The sequence below is a fragment of the Capsella rubella genome, unplaced genomic scaffold, assembly GCF_000375325.1.
Source record: "Capsella rubella cultivar Monte Gargano unplaced genomic scaffold, Caprub1_0 scaffold_1, whole genome shotgun sequence".
NCBI classification, from domain to species: Eukaryota; Viridiplantae; Streptophyta; class Magnoliopsida; order Brassicales; family Brassicaceae; genus Capsella; species Capsella rubella.
In genome coordinates, this window is record NW_006238923.1 from 11,170,236 (window position 1) to 11,189,309 (window position 19,074).

The 19,074-nt window shown below is 33.2% G+C and overlaps 3 protein-coding genes and 1 pseudogene across 3 annotated transcripts; 1 reads left to right on the forward strand and 3 right to left on the reverse strand.

The window, feature by feature from the left end:
• Positions 1–370: 370 nt before the first annotated feature.
• Positions 371–3,364, reverse strand: LOC111832656 (GDSL esterase/lipase At1g31550-like). Its single transcript, XM_023790234.1, has 5 exons — positions 3,093–3,364; positions 1,404–1,616; positions 1,183–1,331; positions 798–1,071; positions 371–710 (listed from the first exon to the last, which is right to left on the reverse strand). The coding sequence occupies exons 1-5, from the start codon at positions 3,358–3,360 to the stop codon at positions 436–438; spliced, it is 1,179 nt and encodes a 392-aa protein (XP_023646002.1). The 5' UTR covers positions 3,361–3,364; the 3' UTR covers positions 371–435.
• Positions 3,365–5,251: 1,887 nt separating this feature from the next.
• LOC111828597 (GDSL esterase/lipase At1g31550-like) lies at positions 5,252–6,548 on the reverse strand. Its single transcript, XM_023776916.1, has 4 exons — positions 6,281–6,548; positions 5,869–6,081; positions 5,642–5,790; positions 5,252–5,530 (listed from the first exon to the last, which is right to left on the reverse strand). Exons 1-4 carry the CDS (start codon positions 6,546–6,548, stop codon positions 5,252–5,254), a joined length of 909 nt encoding a protein of 302 aa, XP_023632684.1.
• Positions 6,549–6,970: 422 nt separating this feature from the next.
• On the reverse strand, positions 6,971–9,109 carry LOC111832544 (annotated as a pseudogene).
• Positions 9,110–11,152: 2,043 nt separating this feature from the next.
• On the forward strand, positions 11,153–14,154 carry LOC17899806 (DEAD-box ATP-dependent RNA helicase 5). Its single transcript, XM_006307131.2, has 13 exons — positions 11,153–11,710; positions 11,793–11,923; positions 12,013–12,120; positions 12,215–12,295; positions 12,435–12,513; positions 12,617–12,702; positions 12,783–12,839; positions 12,923–12,990; positions 13,075–13,143; positions 13,243–13,336; positions 13,432–13,596; positions 13,704–13,796; positions 13,905–14,154. The coding sequence occupies exons 1-13, from the start codon at positions 11,206–11,208 to the stop codon at positions 13,998–14,000; spliced, it is 1,632 nt and encodes a 543-aa protein (XP_006307193.1). The 5' UTR covers positions 11,153–11,205; the 3' UTR covers positions 14,001–14,154.
• Positions 14,155–19,074: the final 4,920 nt, after the last annotated feature.

A 19,074-nucleotide genomic window follows, 5' to 3' on the forward strand; every position in this document is an offset into this window, starting at 1 on the left:
TTGAGTAAAGATAATTTTGTTATTTATGTCACTGTCCAATTTAAATAGATTGTAATAAAGAAAATTAATTATTTCGAGAATAAGGTGGAAAAATAAATAAATAAAATTTATAGTGGATATTAAACACCCAATATGTATCTATCATTTAACTGTAAAATGGATTTACTAATTACTCTACATTACAAGTCAACTAAAGTCTGTAGACTATTATGTTATTTGCCAAAAATAGATGATTAATCAAGAAACTAAAATTATGCTATACAGTCTTTGGATTTTGTTTAGGTTTGAACTGATAAACAGTACCTTAATAAAATTATTTTCAATGAAATCATTCAACATAAATATATTTACTATAATAATTGTTCTCATGTTTGTTAATGTTTCGGACAAGCTAAGCTTGTATCATATGTTTTATTTTTTTGGACAAAGATTGTATCATATGCTCATCAAAGAAGATTGTGTATCTAAGGACTTCTTGTTCTTAATCTTAGAACATGTCCAATTGAAAGGAGGATCCACATATGGTCCTTTGAGTAACCCATCAGCCATTGATTTATATGCAGCCTCAGTCATGTGAACGCCATCCCAAGACACATACTTTGAAGGATCAAGGCAAGATTCCACTCCAACACTCCCACAACATGTATTAAAGTTGAAGTTGTACGGTCCTCCAACACCGCAACAAGCGGATAAGGGCTTATTCACGAATCCTGGCAATATCATTAATTTGGAAATCGATTAATATCGAATCAGTAAATTGGTTGTGAAGATCTAGTGGAGGTATCGAGATGACTAACCGTATTTGGTTGGTTCTTGGTTAAGGCGCAACAAAGTATTGTAATAGTCAGCATATATGATGTTGACATGAGGGTTGAGCTCCCTGAGTCTCTTGAGTTCTGCCTGAAGCTGCTCATCGTGGTATTCTCCAAACTTGTTTAACCATTTCAGACATCCAAAAGAATCATATTCTTCCATGTTTGATGTTTCATATAATGTAAGATATGCTACTGAGCATCCTATAGGGAACTCTCCGGGCACCAGAAATGTTCTTCCACCCATACCAATCAACTCCTGGACTCAACAAACACATTCCAAAGGAAACAAACACATTATATATATGGATTCAGACAAACTAACCAATATGTTTTACTCGTTATTGTGAGTAGGAGAGAAACATGTTACCGTAATTGCAGAAGAAATAGTCTTAATCACCAACGGAACGAGCTCTTTGACCTCGTTAAGGGGTTTGCGCTCGAAGAATGGGAAATTATAATCATTCCCTCCGATCTCTCCCATGAGAATCAAAGCATTTCCAATCATATCTCTACAATCTAAATATATATATATATATGTGAGTTTAAATACATTACAATTATTCCACTAAAGCTGGTCTTGATCACTACCTGATGGCAAGCCACATAGATTTGGTAAACTCTCTTTGAAGATCTTAATCTGAACTCCTAAACTGATGTTATGAGGAGGATGGTATCCTCTCTTCTCGAGAAAAGAACTTTCCAATGTTGTTGCTGACCCTACTGCAAAATTAACTCCTTTTTGAAAGTTTCCATTTTTAGATCCGAAGTAAGGAAGCACATAAGGAAGCCCCAAAAATTCAGCTGTAAAACAGAAGAACAAAAATTGTATTATCACTTGAGGTTAACTTGGGGTTCAAAAAAAAAATAGAGAAAAATTTGTGTGAACATACTCCACAAAAATATTGAGCAACTAGGATTTATCCCGTGGTACACCACGGGTCCATAATTTAATATATTTGTTTGATTTATTATTTTTGTACTTGGTTTATATACTATAGTTTTATACGTGTTTATATAATTTTAATTTTATATAATTTTATGAATTTGTATAATTTTAAATTATTTTAATTTTATATAATTTATTATTTTTGTAGTTGGTTTCTTGCATGATGATTTGTTGTAAATAAAAATTTATATTTTAACTTAACCCGTAAAACTTTTTTAATATACACAACCCGTAAGAAACATATAATCATATTTATATTTGAAATATTTTGAGTTAAAATATTAATAATATTTTAAATTTTGGTCGAGTTTAAATATTTTTTATATTTTAAATATTCTATAAAACTTTAAAATTTTAATTTGGATACATGAGAAATCAAAGTTCATGTTCATTTAAAGTTGTGAAAATATTAGTACTATTTATAATGGGTTTGAGCTATCTAATTTTTTTACCTTATAGACGTTGTACATATATTTTTTCTTTTATCGTTTGAGTTATATACGCCCGTTTTCAAAATTTTAAATTGCAAAATGTGCGAAAAAAAATTTGTATTTTTATTATAAATATATTTTATGTAATAATATAAATTAAAAACAAATAAGATTATATAAATATATTGGAGAGATATTCGATTTATTAGAGAGACATTTTAGGAAATCTTTTTGTTGTAATAAATATTTGTTTCCAATTTTACAATTTGCTTGTGATTTAATTACAAAATTTACTTTTAAGTTTTGTTATTTATTCAATTGGCAAGGGTTTGATTATGCAAATATTATAAAATAAAAGGTTATAAACCTAAATAGATTTTAGTACCAAATGTACTTCGAAAATGTATATATAGATACTATCGAATACCATTAGACTAAAGGGATTAAACTAAAGGGAATGCATTTAATCAAATATTTTTAAAATTTTGTGTAAAACTAACAAATCATATCTCACTCAATCATAGATTTTAATTTTTCTTTTTAAAAAACCCAATATTATTTAATTAGTGATTTGAAATATTTACTTTAAAATCCACTGTCATTAAATACAATTTGAGGTTTTGGATTTTTAATTATTTCATAGGATTTTAGAGGAAATATGAGGAGTTTTTAATTAAAAATATCATCGTTTCATGTGGTTTTGTAAAGATTTTTTAACAAATCATGAAAATTTGAATTATATAAAATATACACTTTAATACATCCCCTAAGTTTTTTTTTCAAAAAATGCCACTACAAAATGTTTAGTCCAAAACTACCACAAACCTAATTAAAATGATTTTTAAAAATTTATTATTTAGAAGTTTTGGGGCGTTTTGTTTAGTATTTTGGGGTTTGTACCTATGAAGTCAATGATAAGACGGCCATCAGAGCTACGACCGGTTGGTTGGTGGAAGAAGGTTTCTCCATACGGTGTAAAACCGATCAAAGGAAGATTGTTAGGATCCGAGAGACTAAGCAAGTTCCCGGTGTCGGCAATCGAATCGCCAAAACTGATGATCGACTCAAAATTCCGGCATTGAGAATCTGAACTTACCATAGTGACAAAAAGAGTAGCTAAAAAGAGGCTAACCAGCTTCTTCAACACATGAGAATCTAGCCACGCCATGTGATCAGAGGTCCGAAGTGACTTTGTGTGTTTTCTATCTTTTCTTATTTTCGAAATCTCATGTTTTGGAATCATTATAAACAAATTGGACCAATGAGCGTTTCTTGTTGCCTTATAAATAAGGGTGGGGCAAAGACAATTTACTTTTCTATGTCCTACAAAACTTTTGTATATTTGCATCGTTTAAAACGGGTACACGTTTGGCTTTTTAACAACTCATTCTAGAAAATATCTACACTTTGAGTCGTAAAAAGAGTGTAGTTTGTTTATCCCTAAGTACGTATTGTCTCATGTAACCTAATAGAGTTGTTCAGACAATTCATGAGTTATTTGGTAAATTCTTTACCAATTATTTGCATGCATGTTTACTACAAGAAGAGATATGTATAGTGTTGATTTAACATTTAACATAAAAAAAAATTGGTTTCCTTAATTAAGATTTCATCATCGAACGAGAATAATAATATTGAGGAAAATCACAGAATCTTATAACATTTACACCCAAAAAGAGATTTTAAAAAAAAAAAATGTATCCCTTAAACATAATCAAAACAAAAGGTATTCGACCTTGACATAGATTTTTGTTTATGCTTAAACTCATTTTAACATTCATGCCAATTCCTTCTACAGTGGAAAAATTAGACATGCTTGGTGGTAAACCTAGAGTGAATATTTTCAATTTCTTGGAAATAATTGCTAATCGCGTGGCTGACCATTTCTTCTAGACAAGTGATAAAGGAACCATTTTATTGAGATAATATTTGATCCTTCTAATCCAACATCTCTCTTGAGATATCACATATGGTTTAGCAAGTGATACTTGAACCACACTCTCTCAAATAACACCACTATATACAATACAATGCATGATACTAATATCATACCACATGACAAGCTATGGAGATCAATGCCCTATCAAAATTTATATATAGAATTTGTTAACCATTTCTTTCATCCTCAAGTGTTTGTGTCCTTTTCTTTTGCTTACAAAGTATATTTCATTTATTTGATTAAGAAAAAAATTATACACTAATCCACATGACCGTGAACGTCTGTGTGGTAATCTAGTTGTACAATATGATACAAGATCCAATACAAGAGAACGTACATAATGAGCGTTTCTCGTTGCCTTATAAGTAAGGGTGGGGCAAGACAATTTACCATTTTTTTTTTATGTGGTTGTATATTTGTCTCGTTTAAAACGGGTACACACTTTTGGCTTTTTTACAACTCTCTCTTGAAAAAATCTATATTAACTGTTAACGTGTAAACTCATAATTAACAGTTTGCCAATTCCGTCTATGCCAAACTTATAATTAACAAATAATTGTTAATGAGTAAACTCATATCTTTCATCCTCAAGTGGTTGTGTATCTTTTCTTGCTTATAAAGCATATTTGATATGTCATTCATTTGTAATTAAGAAAAACATTATACATTAACCCACACACACCTGTGTCCTGTGAGCCTGTGGGTGGTTATTTAGAGCATCTCCCATCTTTGTCGATGTTTCGGACAAGCTTGTATCAGATGTTCATCAAAGAAGATTGTGTGTCTAAGGACTTCTTATTCTTAATCTTGGAGCTTAGGCATGACCAACTGAAAGGAGGAGTCACATATGGTCCCTTGAGTAATCCCTCTGCCATTAATTTGTATGCAGCCTCTGTCATGTGAATGCCATCCCAGGCCACATACTTTGAAGGATCAATACAAGATTCCTTTATTACCCTCCCACAACGTCTACTAAAGTCGAAGTTGTACTGTCCTCCTACGCCGCAACAAGCGGACAAGGGTTTGTTTATGAACCCTGACAATATGATTGATTAGGAAACTCGATTAATAGGATAATCAGTAAATTGGTTGTGCTTATTCAGTGAAGGTGTCAAAAAGGCTAACCGTATTTGGATGGTTCTTGGTTAAGGCGCAACAAAGTATTGTAATAGTCAGCATATATGATGTCGACATGAGGGTTGAGCTTCCTGAGTCTCTTGAGTTCTGCCTGAAGCTGCTCGTTGTGGTATTCTCCAAACTTGTTCAGCCATTTCAGACATCCGAAAGAATCATATTCTTCCATATTTGATGTTTGATATAATGTCAAATATGCTACCAAGCATCCTTTAGGGAACTCTCCGGGCACCAGAAATGTTCTTCCCCCCATACCAATCAACTCCTGGATTCAACACAGCGGCAAACACATTATATATAGTTTTATGACAATCTTTGTTTTACTAGCTTGTAATGTGACTAGGAAGTAGATCAAGAATCCTATTCAAATGGTTACCGTAATTGCAGAAGAAATAGTACTAATCACCAACGGAACAAGCTCTTTGACCTCGTCAACGGGTCTGAGTTGTAATAATGGGAAATTATAATCATTCCCTCCAATCTCTCCCATGAGAATCAAAGCATTTCCAATCATATTTCTACAATCTATAAATAAATACAAGTGAGTTTAAACGACTTCAAATATATATATATAGTTACTCCTCTAAAGCTGATCTTTACTACCTGGTGGCAAGCCGCAAAGATTTGGTAAACTCTCCTTGAAGATCTTAATCTGAACTCCTAAACTGAAGTTGTGAGTAGGAGAGTATCCTCTCTTCGCGAGAAAAGAACTTTCCAATGCCGTTGCTGCGTCTACTGCAAAATTTACTCCTTTCTCAAAGTTTCTATTTTTGGATCCGAAGTAAGGAGGCACGTAAGGAAGTCCCAAAAATTCAGCTGTGAAGAAAAAATTGTAGCATCACATTATTGTGTTAACTTGCAAAAAAAAAAAAAAGAGATACTGTATGTTTCACATAAGAATTCAGTGAAAACATACAAAACTTAAAGGACAATTAGTAACTCAACTCTTTTAATTCTTTCTTTGAGACGCTTCTCAAAATGTCAATTTGCATGTAAAGAAAGATCAGAAGTGTACCTATAAAGTCAATGATGAGGCGGCCATTAGAGCAACGACCGGTTGGTTGGTGGAAGAAAGTTTCTCCGTACGGTGAAAATCCGTTCAAAGGAAGATTGTTAGGATCTGAGAGAGCAAGCCTGTTTCCGGTGTCGGCAATTGAATCGCCAAAACTGATGATCGACTCGAAATTACGACATTCCGATTCCGAGCTTACCATAGTGATAAAAAGAGTAGAAAAGAAAAGGCCAACCAGCTTCATCAACACATGAGAATCTACCGATGCCATGGGAGAGATCCTACGTGACTTAGTGTACGTCTTTCAATATTTTGTTGTTCGTTTTATGCATGTTTTTAAATTATATAGAACTAATTAGCTGGAATAGACCAATGAGTTATGAACTAAATGGCTGGGATAGACCCTAATTAGTGTCTTGTTGCCTTATGGGTGGGACATGACAATTTACTTTATGTACTACAAAACTTTTGTAAAATTGTATCGTTTAAAACGAGTTACACTTTTTGGCTTTTAGCAACTCGCTCTAGAAATATCTATTTTGAATCATGAAAACTATGAAAGGACTGTTCGTTTATCCAAGTACTTATTGTCTAATGTACCTAATCACAAAATCTGCAATTGAAGCCAATGAAAGTGGAGCAAGAATTGCTTCGAAATGGCTATATTGCGAGGATGACCATAACTTTTAGATAAGTGATAAAGGAACCATTTTATTGAGACAATATTTGATTGAACCACACTCTCTCAAATAATTTAATCACACTCTTGAGATATCACATGGAGAACAGTTCCCTTCAAAATTACTTTTCAGACAAGCTTGTATCAGCTGTTCATCAAAGAAGATTGTGTGTCTAATGACTTCTTCTTAATTTTGAAACCGAGGCATGACCAATTGAAAGGAGGGGTCGCATATGGTCCTTTGAGTAATCCATCAGCCATTGATTTGTAAGCAGCCTCAGTCATATGCATGGCATCCCAAGCCACATATTTTGAAGGATCATTACAAGGTTCCACTCCTACAGTCCCACAACCTGTACTCAAGTTGAAGTTGTACGGTCCTCCTACACCGCAACAAGCGGGCAATGGTTTGTTTATGAATCCTGACAATATCATTGATTTTGAAACTCGGTTAGTAGGGAGTCAGTAAATTGGTTGTGAAGATTCAGTGGAGGTATCCAGAAGGCTAACCATATTTGGTAGGTTCTTGGAATAGGCGCAACAAAACATTGTAATAGTCAGCATATATGATGTTGACATGAGGGTTGAGCTTCCTGAGTCTCTTGAGTTCTACCTGAAGCTGCTCGTCGTGGTATTCTCCAAACTTGTTCAACCATTTTAGACATCCAAAAGGTTCGTATTCTTCCATGTTTGATGTTTGATATAATGTCAAATATGCTACTAAACATCCTAAAGGAAACTGTCCAGGCACCATAAATGTTCTTCCCCCCATCCCAATCAACTCCTGGATTCAACACAGTCCCAAAGGCACAAACACATTAAAGTTTCCTAACAATCTAATCAATTTGTTCTAATTGTTATTATGACTAGGAAGCAGATCAAGAATACTATTCAAATGGTTACCGTAATTTTTCCAAAATAAACTCCGTTTAAAATTCAAAACACTTATGCTTAAGGATGCATATAATGTAACATGATTTTTTGGTTGAATGGATTTAACATTCATTTAAAAAAAAAAAAAATGGTTACCATAATTGCAGAAGAAATAGTACTAATCACCAACGGAACGAGCTCTTTGATCTCTTCAATGGGTCTGCCTTGTAATAATGGGATATTATAATCATTTCCTCCAATCTCTCCCATGAGAATCAAAGCACTTCCAATCATATCTCTACAATCTAAAAACAAATACATGTGAATTATATATACTGTTATTTCACTAAAGCTGATCTTGATCACTACCGGATGCCAAGCCGCATGAATCAGGTAAACTCTCTTTGAAGATCTTAATCTGAACTCCTAAACTGATGTTGTGAAGAAGATGGTATCCTCTCTCCTTGAGATAAGAACTTTTCAATGCCGTTGCTGACCCTACTGCAAAATTAACTCCTTTCTCAAAGTTTCCATTGTTAGACCTTGCAAATCTTAGGGGATCTTACCCCCTAAGATCCTTGCAATGAGTATGCCCTTAGTTCCGAAGTAAGGAGGCACATAAGGAAGACCCAAAAATTCAGCTGTCAAAAAAAAAAGTTGTAGCATCACTTAAGGTGTCACATTGTTAACTTGCAGTTCAAGACAAAAGTAATCTGAGAGAGAATTTACATAATTATTCAGTAAACAGAACCCAAATAGAAACAGCTGTCCCAAAATTAGAAAGTACACAACTTCTTGTACATAAGACAAATAGGAAAAACCAAGAAAGAGCAATTAATTACTAACTAATTACTCTTTTGATTCTTGTCGAATACAATTATGTTTATTTTGGACTCTTCTTATAGTTTTTCAAAGCTAATTTACGTATTAAACAAAAAAAAAATTACGTATAGAAAAATAAAGAAAAGTACCGATGAAGTCAATGATGAGGCGGCCGTCAGAGAAACGGCCGGTTGGGTGGTGAAAGAAAGTTTCTCCGTACGGTGGACGACCGCTAGAAATATTGTTAAGAACCGGGAGACCGAGCAAGTTTCCGGTGTCGGCGATCGAATCACCGAAACTGATGATCGACTCAAAATTCTGGCATTGCGATTCGGAGCTTACCGTGGTAACAAAAATAGTAGTTAAAAAGAGGCTAACCAGAAACAGGGTTTGTCCGAAGTTGTCTTTCTGTTTTGCCGACATTATCGGAGAGGTCCAAAGTTGTCTTTATTTTCTTTTCTTACTCTTTTATTTATGATTTTCGAAACAAACAGAACTGAACTATTTTATAACTTGGCTCGGATGGACCGTTAAGTTATGGACTTGTTACTATTGTCGTAGTCATATATTATTGACTTGTTAAAGACAAAAAAAATGTAAGAACTAAAAAGTAGATTCAGTAGAATGTAGTCACAAAAGTGCCACGTATTAGCAACTACTATCACAACTTCATCTTATTTGCGACCATTCTTTCCTAATATCATTTTTTTTTTTCAAACTTTAAGTACCTAAAAGGAAAATAAAATGCGGGACTAAATATATTTTATAGCCGAAAAAAGTTCTAACAAGAAAAAAGTCAAAACATATAAATAAATAATCCGTAACGCAAAATATGTTTCATAGCGCAAACATTAAAAAAAGAAAAAGAAAAGATAGTTTGGTTTTAAGGTTCACCTAAGTCGAAGATGGAATGTTTCCATTGGATGAGAAATGTTATGTAGAAATATTGAAACTTCAGCTAATTGCACATTTCGAAGTCATACTTAATCATTATTCTACAGAGAAAAATGAGATGTGAGTTTGTCTAAACTTAATTATTCTTCTTTACATTATACTAATCATCAAAAGGGTATTACAAAGAACTGAAAGGATAAAATTGTAGTACAAAGAACTAGGTTCTCAAACAAAATCTATATATACTGTTGTAATCAAAGAATTATAATACAAAGCAAGATCAATCAGTTTATATATTTAAGCAGAAGAATTTTTGGAGATGGAAGTTTCTACCTCTGGAAGCTGGATATGGATCAAGTGCCTTTGCAAATTGCGTCAAAGTGGAATGGTTTGAATCCGTAACATGCTTTCATAGCATGGGTCATTACTCGAACATGTTGCATACAAGGGACATATAGTAACTGATTTAAATAATAAATCTTAACTATTTATTGCAAAATCTTATTTATTTGAAAGAAAATACATAAATAAGGTATATGTAAAATATTTTAATTTTTGTTTATATAAATTTTTGTGACGATATTTCCACGTATCCGATTTTGTTTATAAGAGATACTGAATAATTTTGTTAAGTTTGTTGCCTAAATTGATGGATACTACTAAAAAAAACATTAATATCGTCACAAATTAGAGTAGTATGTTTCCTTTTTCTCAATAGGGCCAAATTATGGTAACCTTTTTCACTATTTTAATAGGACCGGGTACATCCATTTAAAGTCGGACAATCTATTTCCTAAAAATCCGATCGTGAATTTCGTGTTAATTTTTTTTTTTAGCCTGACCCGATAACACTTTTGTATTCCTTTTTTACTATAACTAGAATTTACTCCGTGGTGTACCACGGATCAATTTTTGTTGTTTTATTTTAATATTTAAGATATTAAAAGATATATTTATATTTGTTTAAAAGTGAAATTGATGATTTTTAGTATAATTTAACGAAGTTAAAATGTATTATATGTTAGATTATAGTAAACTATGCAGCTTTAAAAAGTATTATTTGTTAGATTATAGTAAACTATGCAGCGGTAAGGCGGTAAGAATATACGCAATATGTATGTCGATCAATATAGATTTAATGGGCTTTCAAAACATAATATTAAAGAATAATAAAACCCAGTGTCAAAACACAATACTTATTGTTTGCCAGGCAGTGTACCCGATTATGTAAAAACGGGTTGTCTAAAAACATAATGAACCGACCCGAAACTATGTTAAGACATAAGTATCCTTAATGAGTTTAGTGTCATTGATCTTTGACGTTTGGTTTTTGGTCAAACATGTGTAAAAAAGGATTTTTGGTCAAAATGTACTTAAAAAATGTTAAGATAGATATGGATAGCTATGAACAAATTTGTGATTCTTGCTCATGATTGTATTTTATTTTCTTGTCTAAAATTCAATTCGGGCTGTACCTAACAAAACAAGAGTCTAGACCATTTAACGTAAACATTAAAAATACGGGTACAAAATTGCAATTATTGAACTATCAAACAATGATGCTTTAAAACCCTAAAAACCTAATTTGAACAAACGACTCTCGTTCGGCCGTTTCGACAACTCTCTCTCTCTTCCTCTCTACCGTAAACAAAACAACGAAATGGCTGGGCAAAAGCAAGAGCTTCCCGTCTCCGGCGAACCATTGGCCGGCGAGAGTCCGATCGTAAACAAGAAGAAGAAGAAGAAGAGCAAGAAGAACAAACAAACAGAGGAAAATCGTGACCTCGAAGTGCCTCAAGAGGTCACGAATGGTGTAGAGGAGGAGTTGAGTAATAAAGAGAAGAAGAAGAAGCGTAAGAGAGAGGAGAAAGAGATTGAGAAAAATAAGAAGAAGGAAATCGCCGGAGATGTCCCGGAGAAGAAGGATTCGAGTGTTGTTGGCAATGGAGGTGGAGGAGAGAGTGAACAGCAGAAGGTTGTTGTGACTGGGAAAGGTGTGGAGGAAGCAAAGTACTCAGCTTTGAAGACTTTTGCTGAATCCAATTTGCCGGAGAATGTTTTGGATTGTTGTAAGACGTTCCAGAAACCATCTCCGATTCAGTCACATACGTGGCCCTTTTTGTTGGATGGTCGTGATCTTATTGGAATTGCAAAGACTGGGTCAGGTTAGTAATGTGTGTGTTAGTATGAAAGGTTTGAACTTTGGTTGGAAAGATTGGAACTTTGAGTTTTGTGTTGAATTTTTAGGTAAGACATTGGCGTTTGGGATTCCTGCGATTATGCATATGTTGAATAAGAATAAGAAGAGTGGTAAAGGATCGAAGAATGTTAATCCAACTTGTCTTGTTCTCTCGCCGACACGGGAGTTAGCTGTTCAGGTATGTGTAGAGACTGGTTTGATCAGTTTATAGGGTGAAAAGGGAATGTATGCTTAGTCTGTTTGTGTTTGTATTGGTGGATTTGGCAGATTTCTGATGTTTTGAGTGAAGCTGGAGAACCTTGTGGTCTGAAATCGATTTGTGTGTATGGTGGAAGCTCTAAAAGGCCTCAGATAAATGCAATTCGATCTGGAGTTGTAAGATTTCTTATTAGGTTCTTTAATCAGGACATTCTCTGTATATGTTTATGGATCAGCCTGTGTAATGTTTTTCTTGATTTTTATTTGTTAGGATATTGTCATTGGTACGCCTGGTCGTTTGAGAGACTTGATTGAGTCTAATGAGCTTCGTCTCTCAGATGTTTCCTTTGTGGTAAGCAACAGATCATCTTTTGTTATCTGGCTAAGCCTAGTAGGATCATAGTCGTTGCATTGTTTTTGTTGCTGCTATTATGAAACAACCTGAATCGAATTTTGAGTTATTAGATGGTAACAGAAGTTCCTAATGTCAGGTATTGGATGAAGCAGATCGAATGCTTGATATGGGTTTCGAGGAGCCTGTCCGGTTTATATTAAGCAAGACAAATAAAGGCAAGTGGTTGTCACATTTCACCTAGCATTCTCATGAGAAACAAATTTGATTCCTGTGTCAAATTATAATTCAAAATCTTCTTCTTTCTTATCTGTCTTACAGTTCGTCAGATGGTTATGTTCAGTGCAACTTGGCCTTTGGATGTTCACAAATTGGCTCAGGAATTCATGGATCCAAACCCAGTCAAGGTACGTTTCTCTCCTCAATTTATCTGTCCTCACCGGCATATTGCTTCGTTTTCCTGATGGTAAATTCAAATTTCGTTCAGGTAGTCATTGGTTCTGTAGACTTAGCTGCCAACCACGACGTTATGCAAATCATTGAGGTATGTTCTCGCGGGTCAACCTTGAAGGAAGTTTTTGTCCTTTATTTAATACACTTAACTACAGTCTTTACTTACAAATGCAGGTCTTGGACGAACATGCCCGTGATCAACGTCTCCTTGCTCTACTAGAAAAATACCATAAATCTCAAAAGTAAATCTGCTACTCAATTATGCAACCCCTTCCCAAATCTTTCCTTTTCCACCATACTAATACCAAGCGTTTTGTTATTCACAGGAATAGGGTTTTGGTATTTGCATTATACAAGGTGGAAGCTGAACGTCTCGAGCGTTTTCTTCAGCAAAGGTTTGATCTTTTAGCCCAAATCACCTCAACAAAAGAGAAAGATATTTGATATTTTTGCTCTTGAACTGCAATGAGTCTAATACTTATACAACTATTTAGAGGTTGGAAAGCGGTATCTATACACGGAAACAAAGCACAGAGCGAACGTACCAGGTCTTTATCAGTGTTCAAAGACGGATCCTGCCCGATGCTGGTATGGACTCTTATTATTCCGTCAATCCATGGCTACTAGAAAAAGCCTTTGTTGGTTTCTGTAACAGAGCATTGACTCTGTGTTATAAATTGCAGGTGGCTACTGATGTTGCAGCAAGAGGGCTTGATATCCCCGATGTGGAAGTTGTGATAAACTACAGTTTCCCTTTAACAACAGAGGATTATGTACACAGAATTGGAAGGACAGGAAGAGCGGGTAAAAAGGGCGTTGCACACACATTCTTCACGCATTTGAACAAGGTAATTCTGAAAACACACACTCTTATAAGATTCTTTGAGCATTCAACTTTTGACAGAGTTGTTGAGAATGGAGATCATTCAAGTTATGATTTATCTCTTTGTTACAGGGTCTTGCTGGAGAACTTGTGAATGTTCTCAAGGAAGCAGGACAAGTCGTGCCAGCTGATCTTTTGAAGTTTGGCACCCATGTAAAGAAAAAGGTTTGGTTTCTTCCATCACATTCTTGATTCTCCACAGAAAATGCTTCTTCTTCATCATCATCATCTAATAGTGATTGATGTGTATTTTGTTTGATTAAAAAATTGCAGGAATCAAAATTGTATGGAGCTCATTTCAGAGAAATAGCAGCTGATGCTCCAAAAGCCAAGAAGATCACATTTGATAATTCTGATGACGAAGATTAGTTGATCTTATTTTAGGTTTCTTATGATTATTAAAAACCTACCTATGAATTTCGTTTATGTGTCGGTTTGACCCGTATAACATATAAATTTTGTTTCAGCAATTTCATTATATTTGTATGCTTTTGTTATGTTATTAGTTACTATATTCTTTTCCTTTGACAAAAAGAAAAGTTATATACTTCTCCTAGAAACATCTAAGTGATGACAACCACTTTAAAGTATTCTTGATTATAAACTACATCAGATAACACAAGTTCCTTTACTATCTCATGGAAGTGTCAATTCCTAATTTTCCAAATCTAGTAACGAACTTCAAATTCTACTCTCAGCCAAGTTGCTTAAAAGCTGATAGGCTCATCATGCGTTCTTGCGTTGATACTGGTCGGGATTGTAATATGTTGTAGGGGGGAATATGTAGGTTGATTAGTAAAACCCGGTTGTATTTTTTTGGTTGATCCTTGGACTAGACATGATGCATTATTGTACACGTTAAGTTTTCTTATGTTTTGTTTTGGAAACTGAAGTGTTTTTTGTTAGGGAAACTTTTTGGATTGATGTCTAGTCTACGTTTTGGATTAAGTTTTTGCAATACTGTAGTTGAAAAAGGTTTTGATTAGATCTTGCCTAATCTTGCCACAAAAGAGTATTATGCATCTGGTTCACACGTTATCATCGTGTGTTCAAAGTTTGAGGAAATGTATTTTCTCAACATGAATGAATCACAAAAAGATATATAGAATAAACATCTTCTTTAGGATCAGTAGAACACCAACATCTTCCCGAGTGATATATTTACAACTTTTTTCTTTGCATGTATTACTTTCTCTATATCTAATAGATTGATGTCTTGAGATTTTTCTAAGAAATTGGTTTTCGTAGATTAAAAAAATGAAATTGAAGTTTTCATTTTACGCTTTTCTCAAAAGGTTATGTTATCTAATCCCTTATATATATTCTCTTAATTTCTACCAAAAACTAAATATAAATTAATTCATAAATAAAAATTTTATTTTTTTTAATATGTGTAAAATGTCAAAACATCAATCTACTAGGAATATAGGGAGTATATGTGGTTTAAAAAATAGAAAATTTTTTCATTATTTTCTTTCATCACTCAATTTTATGTCTCCCTACTCAAAATTATTTAGAAATTTGTTATGCTAACAAATTTTCTTATTTGCCTTTCCAGAGTGATATCTACCTTACAAGACACAAGAACATATCTAGGAAAACAAAAATAAGCCTTTATTCAATGTTTTATTTTCAATTTACAATGGAGTCACAACTCCTAAACACTTGGAAGCACAAAGCAGAAAAAAGAAACGTGGGAATTGCCCCTAGAGATAGGAACATATCAAGCCAACCACTGTCTTATTTCAGTTATTTGCACTGACTTAATCAGTCTTGCTGGTACTTTCGGTTGCACTATCTTTATCTACGAGTTGACATTTCATCTTAGCTGATGCTTCTTCATCTTCTTCGACTCCATCTTCACTATATATCCTCACCTTTTGGCTCAATTCCTCCTTTAAGTGTAACACCTCCTCCTTCTTTTATTGTTACAATAATTGAATAGTAATATTTTATAGATCCATCACACTGAAATATCCCTAAATTATATATCACTCTATTACCATTGATCTGGATTGAATTTATATGTATGTTTAAAAAAAAATTAGTTTTATCGTCCCGTGTACGAATTTGAGAATCTACAACATGACCTGAACTCTCACTAACATAATCATTAAGATAAATAATCTAAGCCGGCCATGTATACTTCAGCCGATATCCTTTAGGATGTGTTGCATCGTCATCCTCTATGTTAACCTCCGAATATATATCAGAGGTGATATAATCATTTTATATCCTTAGTTTCTCCATAAGCAAGAAGCCACCCATCATTACCTTGCGTTGTGAAAATGCGTGCAGGCTTTGTAGAATTATTGTTAGCTTGCGTTATATAAGGAGGCATATTTCAAAATATTTTGGTGTGAGAAAATAACAATGAAGGAAACACTCTTCTTAAATAGATCTCTCATTGTGATCTCGACGGCTCGGATCTTTGGACACTCCTTCTGATCAAACGTATAAAATCATGCATGGGACAACTAACGAGGAGGTAGTCCAACGGCTTAACAAAGATGAAAGAACTTAACTTTAACTTGACTGAAATATTGTATTTTCAAGATTGTTTGCTCAATGAGCTTACAATGAGTTTTATAGAGATTACATAGAACAATCTAGAACTTGAAAGAACTTATCCTTGATACAGCTGTAGAGCTTAGTCATCCTCTTTAGCTTGGAGACAGTCAAAACGATTTTGCAGAGGGAGCATCTCTTTTGCTATTCTAACGTTTTGTTCTGCAGGTTGTACCTTTGTCTTCTTCTGTTGCAGGTGAGTCTTTCCTGCAGCTGGACCATTTGTCTTCTGGGCCAACAATATCTTCTGGGCCTTGGGATGGTCCATCTTCACTTTACCACTAATACGGCTAACATTTAAGTTGTTCATTATAATAGAATGTAATGTTTACATTATATTTATACTATAATGTAATACATCATAGATTTTATAATCTAACTAAGCACAACTAAATGTTCAATTCATCTAGTCATCATCTCATTTGAGTACATATATAAATTAACAAACTGAAAAATTTAAAGAAGAGCAGCTAATTAGTTTGTCAATGATACCGTAATGGCGCAATGTTTGGGGTCGCCTCGACCTGATTATTTCCAAACAAGACGTCGACGTCGAAGCAGTGGCGTCCCCCGCAACAAAAAACCTAATTAACTTACAAATTTTTTTATTTGTTAATTAATTATAATTATTAAAAGTAACCCATCTTACAAATAATGTTAATCAAGAACGATCCAACTTACGAATAACATTCTATAAAGAAAGATCTAACTTAAACATAATATTCTATTTATAAAGACCCAACTCACAAATCATTCATATAAGAATGACTCACAAAGTATTAAAAAGATGACTCCAAATCATTTCTAGTAGTCTTCAAAGTAATAGATTATTTTATCAATAAAAGAAATTGGACAGTCTTCGAGAGATAAGTAAGTATATAGAAATAATTTGAATACGACTTTGCATAAATTTACTATAAATATATTATAGATATAAGTTAGGTCATCCACAATAATAGTTTCTTAATATTTACAAATAATAAAAATAATTATTAGTTATTCTGAAAAAACAATTTGTATATCAGGTCATTAATTCTTAATAAAAATAATTTGTGAGCTGAGTCTTTCTATGTGAAATATTATTTGTAAGTTGGATTATTTGAATAAACATAATTTGTAACTTGAGTTATTTTTAATTTATATATTATATTATTCACAAGTTTGATAAACTGCTCGATCCCATATGGCCCTTATATATCATCTGTTCGAAGTTTGCGGAACTGTGTTTATAACCAAAAGATATACTATAATTGAAAGTTTTTTTTTTTTTGAGAACACAAATCTTCCAATAGGCAAACAAATTTCCTTATTAATACTAAAACAAGAACAAATATAGGCAAACAAAATAAGTATTTATTCAATATTTTATTTCCAATTTTACAATGTCACACTTGCAAGCACACAAAAAAAAAAAAAAAAAAAAAAGAGAAAAAGTGGGTTTTGCCCTAAGAGATAGGAACATAAAAGCCACTGTCTTATTTGCAAAACAAAACACAAACAAAAGGGAAAAGAAGACTTAGTCATATATGACTTAAATCAGTCTTGCTGGTACTTTGGGCTGTGCCATCGTCTGAGTTGGCCTTTCATCTCCGCTCATGCTTCTTCTTCATCTTTAGGTGGAGGTGGCTCAAATCCTTCAAGTGTAAGACCTCCTTTTTCTTTCAATGTTGCAGTTACACAAGTAAATTTTTTTATATCTCCATTAGACTGATGTAACCCTAAAACCTTACCATTAGCATGTATCTCGATTGAATTTACAAACATCTTTATATCAATGAGAATTGAATCCGTAAATACAACAATTTCAGAATCTTCAACACCAGACTTCTTGCCAAGATGATCATTAAGATACATTTTGGTGAAATCGTACTTCAGCAGATACTCTTTAGCATCCTCTGGATCCTCTATAAGAATCCTTGAATATATATCAGATTCAGTAGTGATATAATCATTTATATCTTTGGTTTCTCCAAAAGGAACTTCCCACCCATCACCACCACGCGTCGTGTATATGTGTGCAAGCTTCTTAGAATCATTATAAGCCTGTTTTATATATGGAGGCTCTTGTGCAGACTTAGAGACACTATCAACCTGTTTTGTAAGTGCAGGATCCATATTATAGTATTATAAGAGAAATATTTTCAGATATATATTTTGATGTGAGAAGTAATGAAGGAAGCCTTCTTCTTATATAGACTTCTCATTGTGATCTCAACGGCTAAGATCTTTGAACACTCTTTCTAATCCAACGGATGCAAATCTTGGAACAACTAAACGGCTAATTAAGTCTAACAATTTAGTTATTCATTACAATAGAATTAATATTTAATTTTTTTTGTTAATTATATTTGATAACAATGACCCAACTTACAAGTTATGTTTAATAAGAACAATCCAACTTACATAATATATTATTTACTAGATTCGGACCCGCGCTACAGCGCGGGGGAAAATTACCGGGTTTTTAATCTTTTGTACGTAGCGGGATAATTTATTTGTGTTTGCTTTACTTTATTTTGATTATTAATTAAATTCTATCATTTTTATATTGTATTTTTTGTGTTGGTTTCGAATATGTTTAAAATTATTTAAATTGTATGATTTTAGTTGGATTGTTAATTTTATAACAATATGTGACATATATACATGTATAAATATTATACTATGAATCATTTTTAAAGTTTGGGGATTGACCCGCGGTACACCGCATAATCATAAATACATGATTTTAACTTGGACCTTTCATGCAGTTTTGTAGAATTGCAAATATCTAGAATAAACAAATAAAGAGCCAATGATTTCTTATTTCTTATCGTGTTAAAATGTAAAATATGTGTTTATGTTACAATTTTCTGGTAGCAGAAACTTATTTATA

Bases quoted from the DNA above. Each gene is read 5' to 3' on its own strand.
- LOC17899806 (XM_006307131.2), top strand. From the start codon at position 11,206: ATGGCTGGGCAAAAGCAAGAGCTTCCCGTCTCCGGCGAACCATTGGCC. The intron at 12,703-12,782 runs GTACGTTTCTCT...AATTTCGTTCAG, and splicing joins TGGATCCAAACCCAGTCAAG to GTAGTCATTGGTTCTGTAGA. The intron at 13,144-13,242 runs GTTTGATCTTTT...ACAACTATTTAG, and splicing joins GAGCGTTTTCTTCAGCAAAG to AGGTTGGAAAGCGGTATCTA.
- LOC111828597 (XM_023776916.1), bottom strand. From the start codon at position 6,548: ATGGCATCGGTAGATTCTCATGTGTTGATGAAGCTGGTTGGCCTTTTC. The intron at 6,082-6,280 runs GTACACTTCTGA...TTTTCTTCACAG, and splicing joins CCTCATCATTGACTTTATAG to CTGAATTTTTGGGACTTCCT. The intron at 5,531-5,641 runs GTAACCATTTGA...TGTTGAATCCAG, and splicing joins CTATTTCTTCTGCAATTACG to GAGTTGATTGGTATGGGGGG.
- LOC111832656 (XM_023790234.1), bottom strand. From the start codon at position 3,360: ATGGCGTGGCTAGATTCTCATGTGTTGAAGAAGCTGGTTAGCCTCTTT. The intron at 1,617-3,092 runs GTACAAACCCCA...TCTGTTTTACAG, and splicing joins TCTTATCATTGACTTCATAG to CTGAATTTTTGGGGCTTCCT. The intron at 1,332-1,403 runs GTAGTGATCAAG...ATATATATTTAG, and splicing joins TCTATGTGGCTTGCCATCAG to ATTGTAGAGATATGATTGGA.